The sequence below is a fragment of the Podarcis filfolensis genome (genome assembly GCF_964270895.1).
Source record: "Podarcis filfolensis genome assembly, chromosome: 17".
Classification (NCBI taxonomy): domain Eukaryota; kingdom Metazoa; phylum Chordata; class Lepidosauria; order Squamata; family Lacertidae; genus Podarcis; species Podarcis filfolensis.
Genome location: NC_139621.1, coordinates 38,523,848 through 38,541,193, shown reverse-complemented (window position 1 = coordinate 38,541,193; position 17,346 = coordinate 38,523,848). Strand labels below are relative to the sequence as shown.

Genomic DNA, 17,346 nt, shown 5'->3' with positions numbered 1-17,346 from the left:
ATAATTTCTTCAGGGTGTTTTCCCCCTTTCCCTTTTGTTGTCCTGCTTTTGTGCACCTTTAATTCCCTTTATAGTCCTGGGTGTAATTATGTAGGACAACTTTCACACAATTAACATATGAATGGGATTAATGAGGGGAGGGGAGCCAGACTGAGTGAGGGAAGAGGGGTTAATCAGAGTAGGATGAGAGAGAGTATAGAACTAGGCCCCATCTGCACCATTCATTTAAAGCAGTATCATACCACTTTAAATAGTCATGGCTTACCTCAAAGAATTCTGGGAAATGCAGTTTGTTAAGGGTGCTGAGAGTTGCTAGGAGACTCCTATTCCCCTCACAGAGTTGCAATTCCCGGAGTTCTCTGAGAACAGGAATTAAGAATTAAACTACACTCAGAACTGACCCATTTGTGGTCCCTGTGTGCTACACAATCTTGTTTAGCACCCTAATTAAAACCTGCCCCTGTCAACTTCACATCTGCTGGTTGTATGTGCTCCACTTCAAAGTCATTGTGCACCCCAATTTTTATGCTCTCTTCCACCTATAACCAGTGACCACATTCATTTCTGTCCATTGCAGCACCTCTGCATGTGCAGCTACACTGATAATACATTTAGAGCCTATGCAATGCACAATTTACAGCACATGACTTCCCCCAAGAGAATCCTGGGAACTGTAGTTTGTTGAGGGTATTGGGGGTTGTGAGTCTGGGGGGAAACTACAGTTCCCATGATTATCTGGGGGGAAAGCATGAGCTTTAAATCTCTGTTTGATGCACTTCAAACATATGGTGTGGACCTGCCTAGTAGCCTAGATTATTTTATTTTATTGATTTAATGAATTTATAGACCACCCTATAACTGGAGATCTCAGGTTGGTATCCTGATCAGTCCTTGGTTTCCTCCCTTTTGTTTCTGTCAAGAGTAAAGGAGGAGAGGAGGCAAAGTGTAACTTTTTCCCCCATGAGGAAAGGAGAAGGATTCTATGTGATTCATTTCTGTCCATTTTTCCATCTTATTGTCAGACTTCTTAATTATACAGTCTCAGCTGCCTATAAACTCTAATTCCAGCTTCCCACTGAGAATTCAATTTCAAGCATACGTTGGGGGGAATAAATAGTTACGCCCAACCTTTTTGTCTATGTAATTCTGGATATTTTGCACCTTAGTAGATGGAGCATGAGACAAAGTTTGAGGTAACCAGGTGGAAAGACAGGCTCTAACACCTTCAGAACGTTTTAAATGTTTGTGTTTGGGGCATCGCTTTCCTCATACACCATAAGAATTCCAAGATGACAAGAGCAAAGGAAACCTTTGCTGACTTGCTGCTGTTACTCGGTTTGCTTAACTGCTTTTTCGCTGTCCCCTCTCGCAGGTTAGCTATGCTTCATCCAGCCGTCTGCTGAGCAACAGGAATGAGTACAAATCTTTCCTGCGTACCATACCCAACGACGAACACCAGGCCACCGCCATGGCAGACATTGTCGAGTACTTCCGCTGGAACTGGGTGGGCACCATTGCGGCAGATGACAATTACGGGCGGCCAGGAATCGAAAAGTTCAGGGAAGAGACCGAGGAGAGAAACATCTGCATTGACTTCAGTGAGCTCATTGCACAGTACTTGCCTGAGGACCAGATCCAGCAGGTGGTGAAAGTCATTGAGAATTCCACAGCGAAGGTGATAGTCGTTTTCTCAAGTGGGCCAGATCTGGAACCGCTGATCAAAGAGATTGTCACGCGTAACATCACTGGCAGGATTTGGCTGGCCAGTGAAGCCTGGGCCAGCTCTTCGCTGATAGCTATGCCAGAGTTCTTTCATGTCATGGGTGGCACCATCGGATTTGCTCTGAAGGCAGGGCAGATCCCCGGCTTCCGCAACTTTCTGCGGAAGGTGAATCCGAGGAAATCTGTTAACAATGGATTTATCAAAGAGTTTTGGGAGGAGACTTTTAACTGCTACCTGGCAGATAGCAACAAAAATTATCCAGGTTCTGCTTCTTTCCAGAAGAGCTGTGAAGAAGGAACTGGAGTTGGGAATGGCACAAGTGCCTTCCGCGCACCCTGTACTGGGCACGAAAATATCACCAGTGTGGAGACTCCCTACATGGATTATACTCACCTGCGGATATCTTACAATGTATACTTGGCCGTATACTCCATTGCCCATGCTTTGCAGGATATATACACTTGCACCCCTGGGAAAGGACTGTTCACCAATGGGTCATGTGCTGACATCAAGAAAGTGGAAGCATGGCAGGTAAATTTTTCCGCCGCAGTTACAGAATTGCTGTACGCTGTGTTTACAAGACACAAAATTGAACACCATATATGCATTGTTAGAGGTCTTCTTCAGTGCTTTTAGCAAGAGCCTAACCATGGGAGGTGTGGCGTGTTGGGTGATACATTCCCCTCTGGTTTCACAGACCCTACCAATAAGCCAGTGTATCTCAAACCTGGGTCTCCAGCTGTTCTTGGGCTACAACCCCCATCATCCGTGACACTGGTTCTGCTAGCTAGGGATGATTGGAGTTGTAGTCAAACAACAGCTGGACACCCAAGTTTGAGAAACACTGATAGGCTATGCTTGGCAACACTCCACCCCTGTTTTTGTTGTCAAAGGACACAGGAGCCATCATGGAATATATCGGCATGCAGGAAGAGGAGACTCTCTTCAGGGGTTAGGGCAGAGGAAGATGTGGCAGGGAGCCAAATAATTTAGCTCACTGGTCTTCAACTGTTGAGTCACAGCTTGAACCAAGGTAGGTTGCCACAGGAGCACGACCACCATGCAAATATATGGTAAAAGATAAAGAAAGGGGTCCCGAAATGCATGTTTGGGTTAAAAGTGGGTCCTGGATCTGGAAAGGCTGAAGATGCTTGCTCTAGCTCACATTTTGAGTCAGTTCTACTATCTTTCTCCCTCTCTGCTACATTGGTTTGTTTAGTGATCCATCCACCCATCCACTTTCACCCACCCAACTTCTTCATTCTGTTATTCCTCTCCACTTACTCTTTCAGGTTTCATGCACTGATCCTTTTTATGTCCTTCAAAAAGCTTTCCTATTCCTTCTCTTCTCTTCTCTCTGTTTCTTCAGCAGCTCCCTAAATCTCTGGTTCAGCACGTTAGGGCTAAACCTTCACAGGAAGGATTCACCCAAGAAGAAGATCCGGTATAGTGTGGCAGATGAGCGCTGCCTCTCCAGCGTTGCTATGTGGATTATTCATTCTGCCATGCCTCCATCTCTTCTGCTCTCTCCCACCCACTGAAAAAGGAGGTGGGGTGGTAGCTCAGCAATTTGAATGTGGGGGTGCTCTCGGGCTTGTAGATATCAGATGAGCTCAAGAATCATATACAGTGGTACCTTGGTTTGCATACGTCTTGGTTTGCATACGTTTTGAATTACAAACACGTCAAACCCGGAAGTGCATGTCCCGGTTTGCAACCTTTTTTTGGATTACGAACAAATTTTTTTGGGAGGCCCCATTGGCGAAAGCACGCCTTGGGTTACAATCTGTTTTGGTTTACAAACGGACCTCCAGAACGGATTATGGTTGTAAACCAAGGTACCACTGTATATTTCTTTTAAAATTCCCCATGTGTGTGGGACACATACACTTTCATTCAATAATATGCCTCTTTCATTTTTGTTCTTCCTCTCTGCTGTCTCTAAGGGAAGGTTTTTATGTCTGTGCATCGTAATGAGTACTGCATCCCACCCCCTTGATATGGTGAGCTGCACCTGAATTTCAGAGGCATTGTGTTATTATAGGATTGAGGGGGTTGGTTTGGATGCCGGTTTGGTCCCCTCCAGGCCTGTGGTATTATATCTGTAGGGTGGGATTCTGTAGTAGAAGGAAATGCTGAAGTGGTCAAACCAGTCTCTTAGTTACCATATTTTTCGCTCTATAAGACGCACCAGACCACAAGACGCACCTAGTTTTTGGAGGAGGAAAACAAGAAAAAATATATTCTGAATCTCAGAAGCCAGAACAGCAAGAGGGATCGCTGCACAGTGAAAGCAGCAATCCCTCTTGCTGTTCTGGCTTCTGGGATAGCTGCGCAGCCTGCATTCGCCCCATAAGACGCACACACATTTCCCCTTACTGTTTAGGAGGGAAAAAGTGAGTCTTATAGAGCAAAAAATACGGTAAGTTAATGGCTGTTCTCAAGGCTGTTAAGTATCTTATTTACATGACCAAAGAGTTGGCCTGTTGGCTATTAAGCAGCTTGTGATTCCTTTCTTACTCATATTCAAATTTTATACCGCCTTTTATCTGAAGATTCCAGGGCACAGTACAACATTAAAAGCATCATTTACATAGCACAATAATAATAATAAATAAATAAAACAATCACAGAAAAAGAAATAATAATAACAGTCCCCCGCCCCGCTTTTAAAAAGCCATACATTGTTTAATGGCCAAAGGTCTAGATAAAGAGGAGTGTTTTCACCTGGCACCTAAAGATGGCACCAGGCAAGCCTCTCTGGGGAGAGCATTCTACAACCAGGGAGCCACCACCAAAAGGCCCCGTTCTCATGTTGTCAACCTCTAAACCTCTCAGGGAGCAGGGACACAGAGAAAGGCCTCAGATCACAAGCACTGGGTTCGGGTCGGTTCATATGGGGAGAGGGGGTCCTTAATATATTGAGGTCGTGAGCAGCGACTGCTTTCAGAAGTAGAGTGCAGGCGTCCCCCCACCTCTCCTGGCTTAAGGCCATGTCATACAAGGTGTTGGATAATAACAGACCAGAGCCCAGGTTTTTTTGACACAGAGGCTTGACTTGCTTCCTGTTCTGAAACTCACTGGTGGAACAAGATCTGTTGGAGGGGCCAACGGCATTAACACCCCTTCTTATGCTCAGCTTGTATAGATGTGTCAATAAAACCATGTCACGAAGACACCACAGTCCCCAGAGACTTTCATTCAAAGGAAACGGAATCCCTGAAGTCTCTCACTGCTGTGGGATTAGTGATGAATGCGTAGGGTCTGGGTCTCTCCTTCCTGGGGTTGCTAATGAGGGTATTCGCGAGCGCTGCGTTGGTAATCTCCAGAGTACATTGTACTATAAAGGAGAGGATTTTTTTCACATGGGATGTGGGTGGCGCTGTGGGTTAAAGCACAGAGCCTAGGACTTGCCAATCAGAAGGTCGGCAGTTCGAATCCCCGCGACGGGGTGAACTCCCATTGCTTGGTCCCTGCTCCTGCCAACCTAGCAGTTCGAAAGCACGTCAAAGTGTAAGTAGATAAATAGGTACCGCTCCGGCGGGAAGGTGAACGGCGTTTCCGTGCGCTGCTCTGGTTTCGCCAGAAGTGGCTTAGTCATGCTGGCCACATGACCCAGAAGCTGTACGCCGGCTCCCTCGGCCAGTAAAGTGAGATGAGCGCCGCAACCCCAGAGTTGGCCACGACTGGACCTAATGGTCAGGGGTCCCTTTACCTTTACCTAGCAAGATGTGTGCAGCAAGTCCAGTGTTTGTAGCTATCCCCATATAAAGTTTACCCAGAAGTTCTCCCTCTGCGCTTGTACCAGAGTAGGCGGCCGTGTGCAGAAAGCAAGTGGCACTCTTGTTGGTGGGAACTGGCTGTTTTGTTCTGGTGTTGTTTAAATTGTGAGGAGTTGTAGCAGATGACTTAGCAAGTCATCCATAAAATATTCGCAGAGGGAGGCTGGTAGTTTGACTCTGTGTCACTGGGTTCATCTAATGGGAAACTCCTGAGCGTCAACGAAACACTTATTTCAACAGATTAATCTCTGTAAAACACTGGTGCGCTTCACGTAGTGACATTTGCCTTTCCATTAATCAATAGATGGACTTTACCAGGGATTTTTTTCTATATATGTAAAATAATTCAAAGTCCATATTGTTTTCAGTCTTAGGAAAAGAGTAGGTGGATCTGATACATTAGTTGTAGAGCGCGTGGTTTGCATATGTGATCAGTATTATTATTATTATTATTTATCAGTTGCTTTCCTCAAAAAAGCAACTCAAAGCGACTTTACAAACAGTAACACCAATTACAAAAAACTCAACTAATTAAAAACCTAAAACACACACACACACCCCGTACAATTAAAAGGCAGGTCTTACAGTTGCTGCCTCACTTCAAATTAAGAGCTGAAAGCTGAAGAAAAGGGAAAGCTTTTGCCTGATGCTTAAAATTGGATAAAGGTGGCACATCATGAACATCATGGTGTGTCATGGTTTTATTGTCACTAGCACAATATATACTATTTTGAACTTGAAGGAGGGAAGTAGGAGTGTATGGTTGAAATTATGGTCGACAGCAAGGTAGGAAATACTGTTAATATAGGAGATGATTTGGGAAAAACCACACCGTGAATGCCGTGACAGGAACCGCCATAACAGAAATGGAAAGGGAGTTAGGAGTTCACAATTTAAGGTGATGTATTGACTGGAAATAGGGGTGCAGGTGGCGCTGTGGGTTAAACCACAGAGCCTAGGACTTGCCGATCAGAAGGTCGGCGGTTCGAATCCCCGCGACGGGGTGAGCTCCCGTTGCTCGGTCCCTGCTCCTGCCAACCTAGCAGTTCGAAAGCACATCAAAGTGCTAGTAGATAAATAGGTACCGCTTCAGTGGGAAGGTAAACGGCATTTCCATGCACTGCTCTGGTTCACCAGAAGCGGCTTAGTCATGCTGGCCACATGACCCGGAAGCTGTACGCCGGCTCCCTCGGCCAATAAAGCGAGATGAGCGCCGCAACCCCAGAGTCGGGCACGACTGGACCAAATGGTCAGGGGTCCCTTTACCTTTTTATTGACTGGAAATAACAGAACAGGATATGGATCTTAAGATATGGGTTAATCCATAAATGACTATAGTTTCAGAGAGTAGCATCAGCCCCGTGACATTTTTGCTGTGAGGTCCCAAAGGGTATTATTTGGTCCCCAATTTTAACATCTACATGAAGTCGTGGGGAATGGTCACTGGAAAATTTGGAGAGAGGCTTCACTGGCGTGTTGATGAAACACAGCTCTGTTTCTCTGTTGTGTCTGAGTCAGGACAGGACCCAGACTATGACAATGCCACAGATGGGAGACTTAGGTTGAGAGAATAGCAGCTTGCCTATAGCCACAGTGAGCATTCATTCATAAAAGAAGCTGCCATTCAGCATTCAGTCTCTTCGCCTATTTGATGGTTGTTTTTTGGTGGCATGCTGGACTGCAGTTTGTCCATTATCATGACTGATAGCTTAGTAATGTCCTTCACACATGTTTGCCCAGCAGTAAGTCTCACTGAGCGAAATGGAGTGCACTCCCTAATAAATGTGCATAGACTTGCCTTCTTAGCACCTTATGAACTACAGTACATTAAAAAAATAAAATAAAGCTTACTAGAACATCTTCTAATGCTGTAAACCATCTTGAGATTAGTGTGGAAGATTATATATAAATGTGTTTTTTAAAAATGCTATTGGTTGTATCCAACAATTAGTCTTCCCCACAGTAGACCCAGTACAGTTTATGTACCCAAGTTAGTCATGTCTACTAATTTTAACAGAGCAGGTCTACTCTGAATAGGATTAATATTGCATATATTGTCGTAGAATTGTATCCAAGTGGGACCCTGCATCAGTGTGCTTTAATGGTACAGTGGTACCTTGGGTTACATACGCTTCAGGTTACATACACTTCAGGTTACAGACTCCGCTAGCCCAGAAATAGTACCTCGGGTTAAGAACTTTGCTTCAGGATGAGAACAGAAATCGTGCGGTGGCGGCAGCAGGAGGCTCCATTAGCTAAAGTGGTGCTTCAGGTTTCAGGTTAAGAACGGACCTCCCAAACGAATTAAGCACTTAACCTGAGGTACCACTGTATAGCATGTATATATGCAACCTACAGAATGTTTGAAGATGGTTTTTCAGTGGGGAATGACAACTGTGTGGTATGGATGGCTGGAACAGAAGGACTGAGATGATGCTCTCCAGGAAACCCACACATACCCAGACGTATTGGTGCTTCCACATAGCAGTTTATTATGGACTTGTGCTGGTCGTTCATGCTAGTTTTGTGTAGCATCTACATGATGCCATCCTCAGATTTTCCCATTTAATCCAGATTTACTGTTTCTGTGGGGCCTTTTTAGTTGACAGATTTTCTGCAGAAATGGTAAATCTGGATTAATGTGGGGCAGGGGAGAGAGAGAGAGAGTGAAAGGCAATTTGATTGGAGTTACGTTGCGTGGATTCTGCAAAAAAACCCAAAAAGCATGAATGAGCAGCTTGTGAGTCCTCAATGAACTGCCACAAAGAAGCACCCTTTGTGCCCCTGCCCTCCTGTTCCAACCACTGCCCTAGTCATTGTCATTCCTCCTGCAAAGTCATCTTCAAACATTCTGCAGGCTACAAAGGGCTGCCGTACGTCCAGAAAATCCTGGACATCGCTGGGATTTTGATTCTGAAAATGGTGTCCGGGCGAACATTTAAATGTATGGCATCCCATGTTGTAAGTGGGGTTTTTGTTTTTTTTGGCCGATTTTATTAAAACTAGCTGGAAAAAAAGCTCAACAACTTTGACACCCCCCCCCAAAAAAGGCAACAACGTTTTTGTCTGGATTTACATTTTCTGAGATATGGCAACCCTAGCATACATACATGCCTCCTCCACAAGAGAGTCAGTGGTACCCCCACTCTAGTGGTACCCCATTTACATCTCTTTATTCCCCTCTCCCCCCATTATTCATTTTTATGAGGAAAAATAAAATGCAATGTTTGCACCAAGGTGTACTCTAGGTCTCAACCAGTGGAATGTATAGATTCTCCTTCCTGCACGCTTTGCATTTCCCAACGGATGGGGCATTTTTCATAATAATATATCATCATTGCCTTCCTCTTGAACGGATGCTTTATTTCCCCCCAAAGCATTTTTGAAAAATCCACATCCTCTGCCCTCATCACTGTGTGACTTTTGCAGCTTTTTATAGGTTACAGACTGTCAATGATTAGCCAAAACAATTCACTGTTAAGGACTTGTCATGTATGTTTTGTAACTAAAGATAGAAACATAAATGCCAAAGAATCAATTCAGCGGCATTTAAAAAGAAGCCCAGTTCATTCAGGGCAACTCTGTGCAAGGGCTAAAGGGGTAAAATTAGTATATTAGGCTAGTAATATGAAACAAAAGGTCTTGTTTTAAGAAGACCATGGGGCAAATGACTGGGGGCTGCTGGTGTGAAATGATGCTCACGGAGAAGGACACCTAATCTTCCAGCTCTCCTGTTGATGCATCTGCTTCCGAATGACAAGAACAGAAACTCTTCTTCGCCTCTCCTCTGTTTAGCACCTGCTTTTAAAACCATGATAGCGGGAAGGGTCATTATCATTTATCACACACAGAGGAAAGGATTTATGAGGGTGTTAATGCAAAGGAAAGAGGGTGCTGTTTACTATTACATTAAATAATGAAGGACCTTCTACTTCATTGCTTCCCCCCCATTGGTTTTCCTCTCTTCAATGAAAAAGGAGGAGAGGGGAGGGGTTGGTATTTTCAGTAGCCCTCAATGGGTGGGTTCAGCTAAGGACAGAGATAGAGGTACAATCCTAGCCCTCTTTCCTCAGAAAAAAGTCCCACCCATTTCACTGGGATTTATTTTGAAATAAGCACTCTTAACTTGGAAGTGAACAAGTGGCACTGTGGTTTAAACCACTGAGCCTCTTGGGCTTGCCAATCAGAAGGTCAGCGGTTCGAATCCCCGTGCCGGGGTGAGCTCTTGTTGCTCTGTCCCAGCTCCTGCCAACCTAGCAGTTCAAAACCATGCCAAAAGTGCAAGTAGATAAATAGGTACCACTCCGGCGGGAAGGTAAACAGCGTTTCTGTGCACTGCTCTGGTTTCTCCAGAAGCAGTTTAGTCATGCTGGCAACATGACCCAGAAAAACTGTCTGCGGACAAACACCGGCTCCCTCGGCCAGTAAAGCGAGATGAGCGCCGCAACCCCAGAGTCGTTTGCAACTGGACTTAACTGCCAGGGATCCTTTACCTTTTTAAGTGAACACAGTGGGACTTACATCTGCATAGACATGCGTAGAATTGTAAGTGACTGCAGGCGTGGGCTTGGATTAGAGGACTGTGATTGGGTTCATAAAGGACAGTATTTTAAGAAGTAAAGATGGAAAGTTATTTTGCAAAGAATATAGCAGTGGCGGATGCACTCAGTGCACAGCTAAGGTGCGCTGTTCATGCTCTTTTTGCACAGCCATGCCACACCCTCTGTACAATGAGTCGAAGTCTGTAACTTCCCACGTGAGAGATTTCTGTGCTGTTTGCAGCAGTGGTGCTATCAGTGAGCTCTCCCGTAGCACATCATTCCTGAGCTGCTTCCACAATGGTCATGTATTATGGAATAGCCACACTTTGTTCACTCACTGTTTTTGAGGCATCTGCATGATATTGTGAGTAAAACGTCCCAGTGGCGTAGCGTGGGTTGTCAGCACCCGGGGCAAGGCAAGTTGTCAGAGCTACCCTAGGTTCCAGCTCACAAAGGACCAACGCTGCTTCGTTGTTAAGTATAAAAGTCTTTATTGAAGTTCAGTTTCACTTCCAGAGCCGCAGCGCGCAGCCCCACGTCTAAAGTGTCAGACCGCTGATGCTCCGTCTGAGTCTCCTCCCCCTTGACACCAATTTAAGATCCTAGCCTTGCTCCACCTTCTCCGCTGCTCCTTCCTCCTCTGGGTCCGCCTGCCCGCCGGGGTTCCGCCCTTTCTAGCCTCTTCTCCCGCTGATTCCCCTGAGCCTTCTCCCTCCCTCCGGCGGGCTTTAGGAGCTGGTTCCCCATCCGGGTCTCCTGCTGTTCCGCGCGCCTGCACATTTGAACTTGGCGCGCGCGCCCAGCCAGCAGCTTTCCTCCTGACCGTTCCACTGCTGCTGTCACTGCTTCCCCCTTCGGGGGGGCTAGCTGCAACTGACCTCCCCTCCGTTGGAGGCGTGGTCAGCCCTGACTCCCTCTCTGGAGGAGACACTGCCCCTGACACATGTGACTCTTCCCCCCTGCTACACTCTGGTGGGGAAACTGGTCCCGATCCTCCACTGCTGCTTTGGGGTTCCCCTCTGGCTCCTTGTTTCTGGTGCGTCCCCCCTGGGACCCCCCTTGCCCTGACCATCGGCGCCCCCTTCTGGGAATCTTCTGATTCGCTGGAGAAGCTCATGGAATCTCTCGGGCCACTGTCATACTCCCCTACGCTGCCCTCGGATTCTTCCCCTTCGCTCTCCCAATCCTCTCTCCCCAGTGCTCCTGCTCCTGATTCCCTGACACAAGTAATTTGCGCTCCCTAACCCGGGGCAAGGCAAGTAATTTGCGCTCCCTAACCCGGGGCAAGGCAAGTAATTTGCGCCCCCTAACCCGGGGCAAGGCAAGTAATTTGCGCCCTCTAACCCCTAACCTGCCGCTGCTGCCAGCTTCTTCTTGCTGCTGCCTGGGCTGGTCTGGTGTGGTTCTCTCCCGTGCTCAGCGCTGCGCTGGGCGTCCGCTGCACTGTCCCTCCCCGAGATAGTCCCTCTCTCTCTCTCCGCTCCACACGCCTGGCACCCATCCCCTCCACAGTGGGTGGCGACCCGGCGGCTCGGATCGGATTCGCACAGCCAGCACTGCAGTGAGAGAGAGTGAGTGAGCCAGGTAGGGGCAGAGAGCTGCGAGTGCGAGTGCGCCCCCCCCCAGATGTTGCACCCGGTGCGGCCGGCCCCCCTTGCACCCCCACGCTACGCCACTGAAACGTCCTGCTCTTGAGCTTTCCCCCTCAATCTTCTGACACAAAGCACAAAGGAACAAGTGCACAGCCTCCATAGGTAAAGATGACCCATTGTGCAGCTGTTCCAGTACTTTGCGGAGGGCAGGGATGTTGCTGGTTATGGTCTGTATGGATCCCTCTTACCATTTTGTTCTCTGTGGTCTGTCTCTCCTCTCTTGGAGTCAACTCTGTCACTTTAACCTTTCCAGATAGCATTGTCTTTACATCAGTGTCACCCCAGTTGCAGCCACAAGCTGATCACAGTGAGGATTGAACCTGGTGTGTGTGTGTGTGTGTGTGTGTGCATTTAACCCTTTCCCCCATACCATGCTTCAGATGCAAATCACCCTGCCCAATATTTGGGCTAGGGACTGCTTTCATAGCTGCCAAATATCATTTGAATTCCAGTCATCTGGAAGCAATCCTCCTATACCACTTCTTGTTTGAAGCAAAACAGCAATGAATAGGTGCACTAAGACCACCCATGTCTAGAAGCATCCCTGGTGTGTGGGAGCAATTACTTACATTTCCTTTTGCGTGTTCAGACCCAGAGACCTCCCCCCTAAATAAAGACACATTTGACTCAAATTTTAGTTTTGTTTTTGGGCAGAATTCAGGCCACAACTTTATTGATTACAGAAAATGAGTGGTTGCATAGGCTCTGGTTTGACTAGCTCCCTGCACCCTTGCAGGTAGCGCTGACCCAGAGCTCCATCATAGGTCAGCCAAGGGTGAACACCTGAGGTAGGTGGAAAGCCCAGTAATGGACTATGTCCACTCCCCAGATGCTCCCCTGGACTCAGGCACAAGCACAACCCCCTCTTGGGGGTTGACCAAACCAAGTTGAGTCCCTGGATTCCTTTAACGGAATACCCCTCACATAGGGATGGCGAGACCGTTCTCCCATCCCTATCACCTGAACCAGTGCCTATCCGCAACCTTACAAGTTGTGACGATTTGCTACACGGCAGGTGAAACCCAAATGGCACCAGCCAATCAGTCAAGTGGGGAAAATTCCTGCCGTGCCCCTGTCCCAACAACAGATGACACACGGCGGCTTAGCAAGGTCAGTTGCAAAATACCCTACCTATAGAGAGAGGTGGGCGGGTGTTCCGATGCACGAGCCAAAAGAGGAAGCTCTGGGTCACGTGCATAGGCATATATAGGTCCCTTGATCCATCTAGACTGCACCCCATTGGCCAGATTAAACCCAGTAATGAGGGACCTACCAATCGGGTGTTGTGGCTTGTCCAGTATTCCCACCCACAACACAGGAGGTCCGTCTCCAGGTCTCACCGCAACACGTGCCCCCTTTGAGGGAGGACACACTTTCCCTTTGATAAATTGGACTCTGATCCAAATATTTTGTTGTGTTACACAGTTCCCACTCCGCCCCCCCCCGGGGGGGGGGTGAGATGTGCCCAGGTAACACTTGGACAGGGCTTTTTTCCAGGTTGAACTCAGTTCCGGCACCTCTCAGGTGGGCTCCATTGCCATTATAACAAGGGAGGTGTTCATGGTGAGTTCTGGCACCTCTTTTTCTAGAAAAATAGAAGTGCCCTTGGAGATTCATTTGGTTGGGAAAGCACAAGAGAATTATGTTGTCTTAGTAATAGTTTGCTTACAGATATATAAGCAGAGGATATAGGAAGCAAACCATAACTCTTCCTAGAGTTGGCAGTAGATCACCTAACCCTGTAGCAAATTTACAGAGAGAGACTTTATGTCTCGAGGTGCATCATCCGTCACCTCACAGCTACAAATTTCCGCCCTAAATTCAAAATGTCAGATTTGGCTTCAGATGGTTTCTCTATCCCGTCCGGTCTAGTTTTGTGGGGTGTAAACTTCTCAAACGCTTGATGATTTTATATTCCAAAAGCAGAAAAGAGGGGGCCACCTTTCAGGAGATCAACAACATCATTTTGGTAATTCGCTGGCCACTCACAGAGATCATTAAGGCAGACAAATATGCAGAAATAGTAAACTGGAAAATTAGTTTTGGCTTATCGCCACTTCACATTGAGGAAAAGTGTAATCTTCATTACAGACGCTGTCTAATGTCAGTTTCTTTATTTGCATTAGGTATACATTTATTCAGCTAAGCCCTACTCAGCGTAGACCCATAGAAACTAATGAACCTTAATCACGTATATTTACCGGTACTTTAATAGGTCTGCTCTGAGTACGACTAGCGTTGAATACCACCCTTTGATACATACATATGTATATGTTGCATTTATATCATACCTTTCTCTCTTAAGGAGCTCAAAGCAGTGCATATGGTCTCCTCTACTCCTCACAGCAACCCTGTGAGGTAGGTTAGGCTGAGAGGCAGTTGAGTGGGGATTTGAACCCTGATCTCCCAGGCCTGGCACTCTAACCACTATGCCACACTGGTACAGCATTACTCAAATTATAATACTCAAATCACTCAAATACATAAACCAGTCTGACAGTTTTGCACATGGAAGACAAAGCAGGGTTCTATTCAGTGGGAGGCAACGTATTTTTGCACATGGTATATCCTGGCTCAGTCATTGGCATCCCCAGTTCAAAGGATGCACAGAAGCCTTTCAGAGAAGAGGACAAGTCAAGCTGTCTCCAGCTACACTAATGTGAGAATATTTGTTTGGAAACAAATGCGTCAGGTGTGTTTCAGGTTGGTCATTAGCTGAGCGTGAGCTGAAGGACTGAGCAGACGGTCCACGTGTTGCTGCTTCTCCTGATTCTGATAACATTTGCCATCTCCCCCTTCCCCATCTTGCTCCTGCCACACTTCCATTTTCATGACATGTTAATATTAGACAAATGCCATTGCAGCACTAGCGAAACAAGAATGAGGGTAATAGAATAATAGAAACTAGTATCTTTAATAAGAGAATCCTTTTTTTAAAAAGTCACAAGGTTTTCGGCTCTCACGCAGCTCTTCATCAGGTATTGGGGTTCAGAGCCATATCTCTGTTGCTTTTTCAGTTTATTTGCTTGGTGTGCACTGGGTGCAAGTAGAAGTTGAATTACCGTATTTTTCGCTCTATAGGACGCACTTTTTCCCCTCCAAAAATGAAGGGGAAATGTGTGTGCGTCCTATAGGGCGAATGCAGGCTTTCGCTGAAGCCTGCAGAGTGAGAGGGGAGACCCCGCCGCCAGCCCCGCAAGCTCCGGGGACAGCGGGGAGGCGCAGCGCGTCTCCCCGCTGTCCCCGGACCTGGTCTGAGGGCGGGCGGCAGGGAGAAGAGCGCTTCTCCCCGCTGCCGGCACCACAAGCGCCTGGGGGGGGGGGGAAATAATTTTTTCCCCTTTATTTCCCACCCAAAAAACTTGATGCGTCCTATGGGCCGGTGCGTCCTATGGGGCGAAAAATACGGTAGAACTGTAGCAGCCGATAATAGTTAGGTTTGCTATACCCAAAAGGCCGAGCAAATGTCTTGTCATCTTGTCCCGTCACATTTGTTGGCACCCGTCTGCTTTGAGAGACAAAGTTGTGCACCTATTATTAATTATTATATTTATATTTATATTTATATTTATATTTATATTTATATTTATATTTATATTTATATTTATATTTATATTTATTTATACCCTGCTTTTTTAATTGACAAGGATTCAAGGTGGCCTACAGATAAAAATTACCTGCGCTTACCTACATGAACACATCCAATATACTGCATAAGAGACCAGTTCCACAAAACACTTTTTAAAAACTTTCATGGTAATCTCATCAGTAAACCACAGCAATTTCTAGAACGCTCATCATGCTAGTTATAGTTTCAGGCTGTGAACACATTAGCCCTTACTCAGGTTCCAGTGCGTTCCCACCTTGCTATTTGAAGCCAAGTGCACATGAAGAAGAAAAAGAAGAAGAATCTTTATTTGCATCAGCCACTAGCCATAGCAATAAAACAAAACACAAAGTACTGAAGATAGAGGTAAAAACTGGAGGTTTACATCAATAATCAAAGAATAGATCTTACTCTAATTGCCCCTGCTAATTTTTTTGCAGTTTTTGCTGTCACCTGGTTATCTTGATCTGCTAGAGGGAAGAGCACAGTAGCAATAGTTGAGCGACCTGGCATGGACAATAATAGAGGGGTAATAACCTCAAATCTTTATAAAGAGTGCAAGCTAGAAGCACATGAGCTGTTGATTCAATACTGCCTTCTCCACGTGGACATAAGCGGAATTTTTTGAAATCGACCCTCAAGTACAGCTGAAGGCAGTATATGTAATCTTGCATAAGTGAAAGCACATCTGTGTACTGGAATTGTTAAATTTTGCAAATAGGGTGCCGACGTATCAAAATGAGTAGGTGGAAAATAATCATACCATGGACAAAATTTCCTTATTGTGGCCAAATTATTCTGACACTCAATATCATATAGGCTCTGTCTAATTAAATCATTTGCTGAAGCCCAGCGTTAATAACTGTTGTGGTGATAAACCAGAAAAGTAAAGCTTTTGGATGACCGTCTAAGAAGCAGGGCAATTTAGATCTCAAGTGCACATGAACATTAGCCACAATCCATCTATAGCCTATAGTTTCTTGAGAAATACTGCTGTTTGACGCCTTTTCTCTCAAACAGGCTTCCATCCAATTTGAAAAATGTAAGCCACAATTAGGGACGTGGGTGGCGCTGTGGGTTAAACCAGAGAGCCTAGGACTTGCCGATCAGAAGGTCGGCGGTTTGAATCCCGCGACGGGGTGAGCTCCTGTTTCTCGGTCCCTGCTCCTGCCAACCTAGCAGTTCGAAAGCATGTCAAAGTGCAAGTAGATAAATAGGTACCACTCTGGTGGGAAGGTAAACGGCGTTTCTGGTTCGCCAGAAGCGGCTGAGTCATGCTGGCCACATGACCCGGAAGCTGTACGCCGGCTCCCTCGGCCAATAAAGCGAGATGAGCGCCGCAACCCCAGAGTCAGCCACAACTGGACCTAATGGTCAGGGGTCCCTTTACCTTTACCTTTAAGCCGCAATTAAGCTGAGTGGGTGGACATTTGAGGCATCCCTTGCACATGTGTAGATGGCAGCATCACTGAATACTATTTGGGGGTGGAGGGTTGCAAGTGCAGAGAAGCAAGTCAGGTAAAGCACATTGGGTGAAGACTTCCGTGTCCCCTCTATGACTTGGAACACATCTGGGAAAACCAGCATCGCTGTGTTTCAAGTCACTATAGTATGGTTAGTTTTTCACCTTTCTCTTTGAAAACTGTTCTCTGAATAGCTACCATGACGTTTAAGAAAACGGTATTTTTGTTTGTTAAATTCGTAACTTTTTTTGGACTAAGTTATTACAGGCCTTGTATCTAATATTACCCTGTTTCACAGAAATTAAGCAACCGATCTAAAGGACTGCCTTTTCGCACAAGTCTGTCTGGATACAGTAATCATTAAGGTTAGATGGGTCAGTCCTGAGGCAGACTGTGTCCCTTTTATGTGTGTTCATATGTCCTGTTCAATTTCCATGTGGATTTACCCCCCCACACACACCCAAAACCTGCACACATATGTTGTGTTTATTTTTAACTACTAAGAATACAAGCTGGTCTGAGATCTGACTTGCACTTAAGACAAAACAAAAACCACAGGCACTAACTTTACCACATGG

General features: G+C 46.2%; 1 protein-coding gene across 3 annotated transcripts in view; it reads left to right on the top strand.

Annotated features, from left to right (window-relative positions):
* CASR (calcium sensing receptor) overlaps window positions 1–17,346 on the top strand; it is a 52,019-nt gene that overhangs the window by 22,851 nt on the left and 11,822 nt on the right. For 2 of the 3 annotated variants that reach the window (XM_083592962.1, XM_083592963.1), the window contains exon 4: window positions 1,373–2,254. In XM_083592962.1, coding sequence (XP_083449088.1) covers window positions 1,373–2,254 — 882 coding nt within the window. Of the gene's footprint in view, window positions 1–745; window positions 789–1,372; window positions 2,255–17,346 lie in introns of those variants that run through there. The other variant, XM_083592964.1, reaches the window with a different exon arrangement.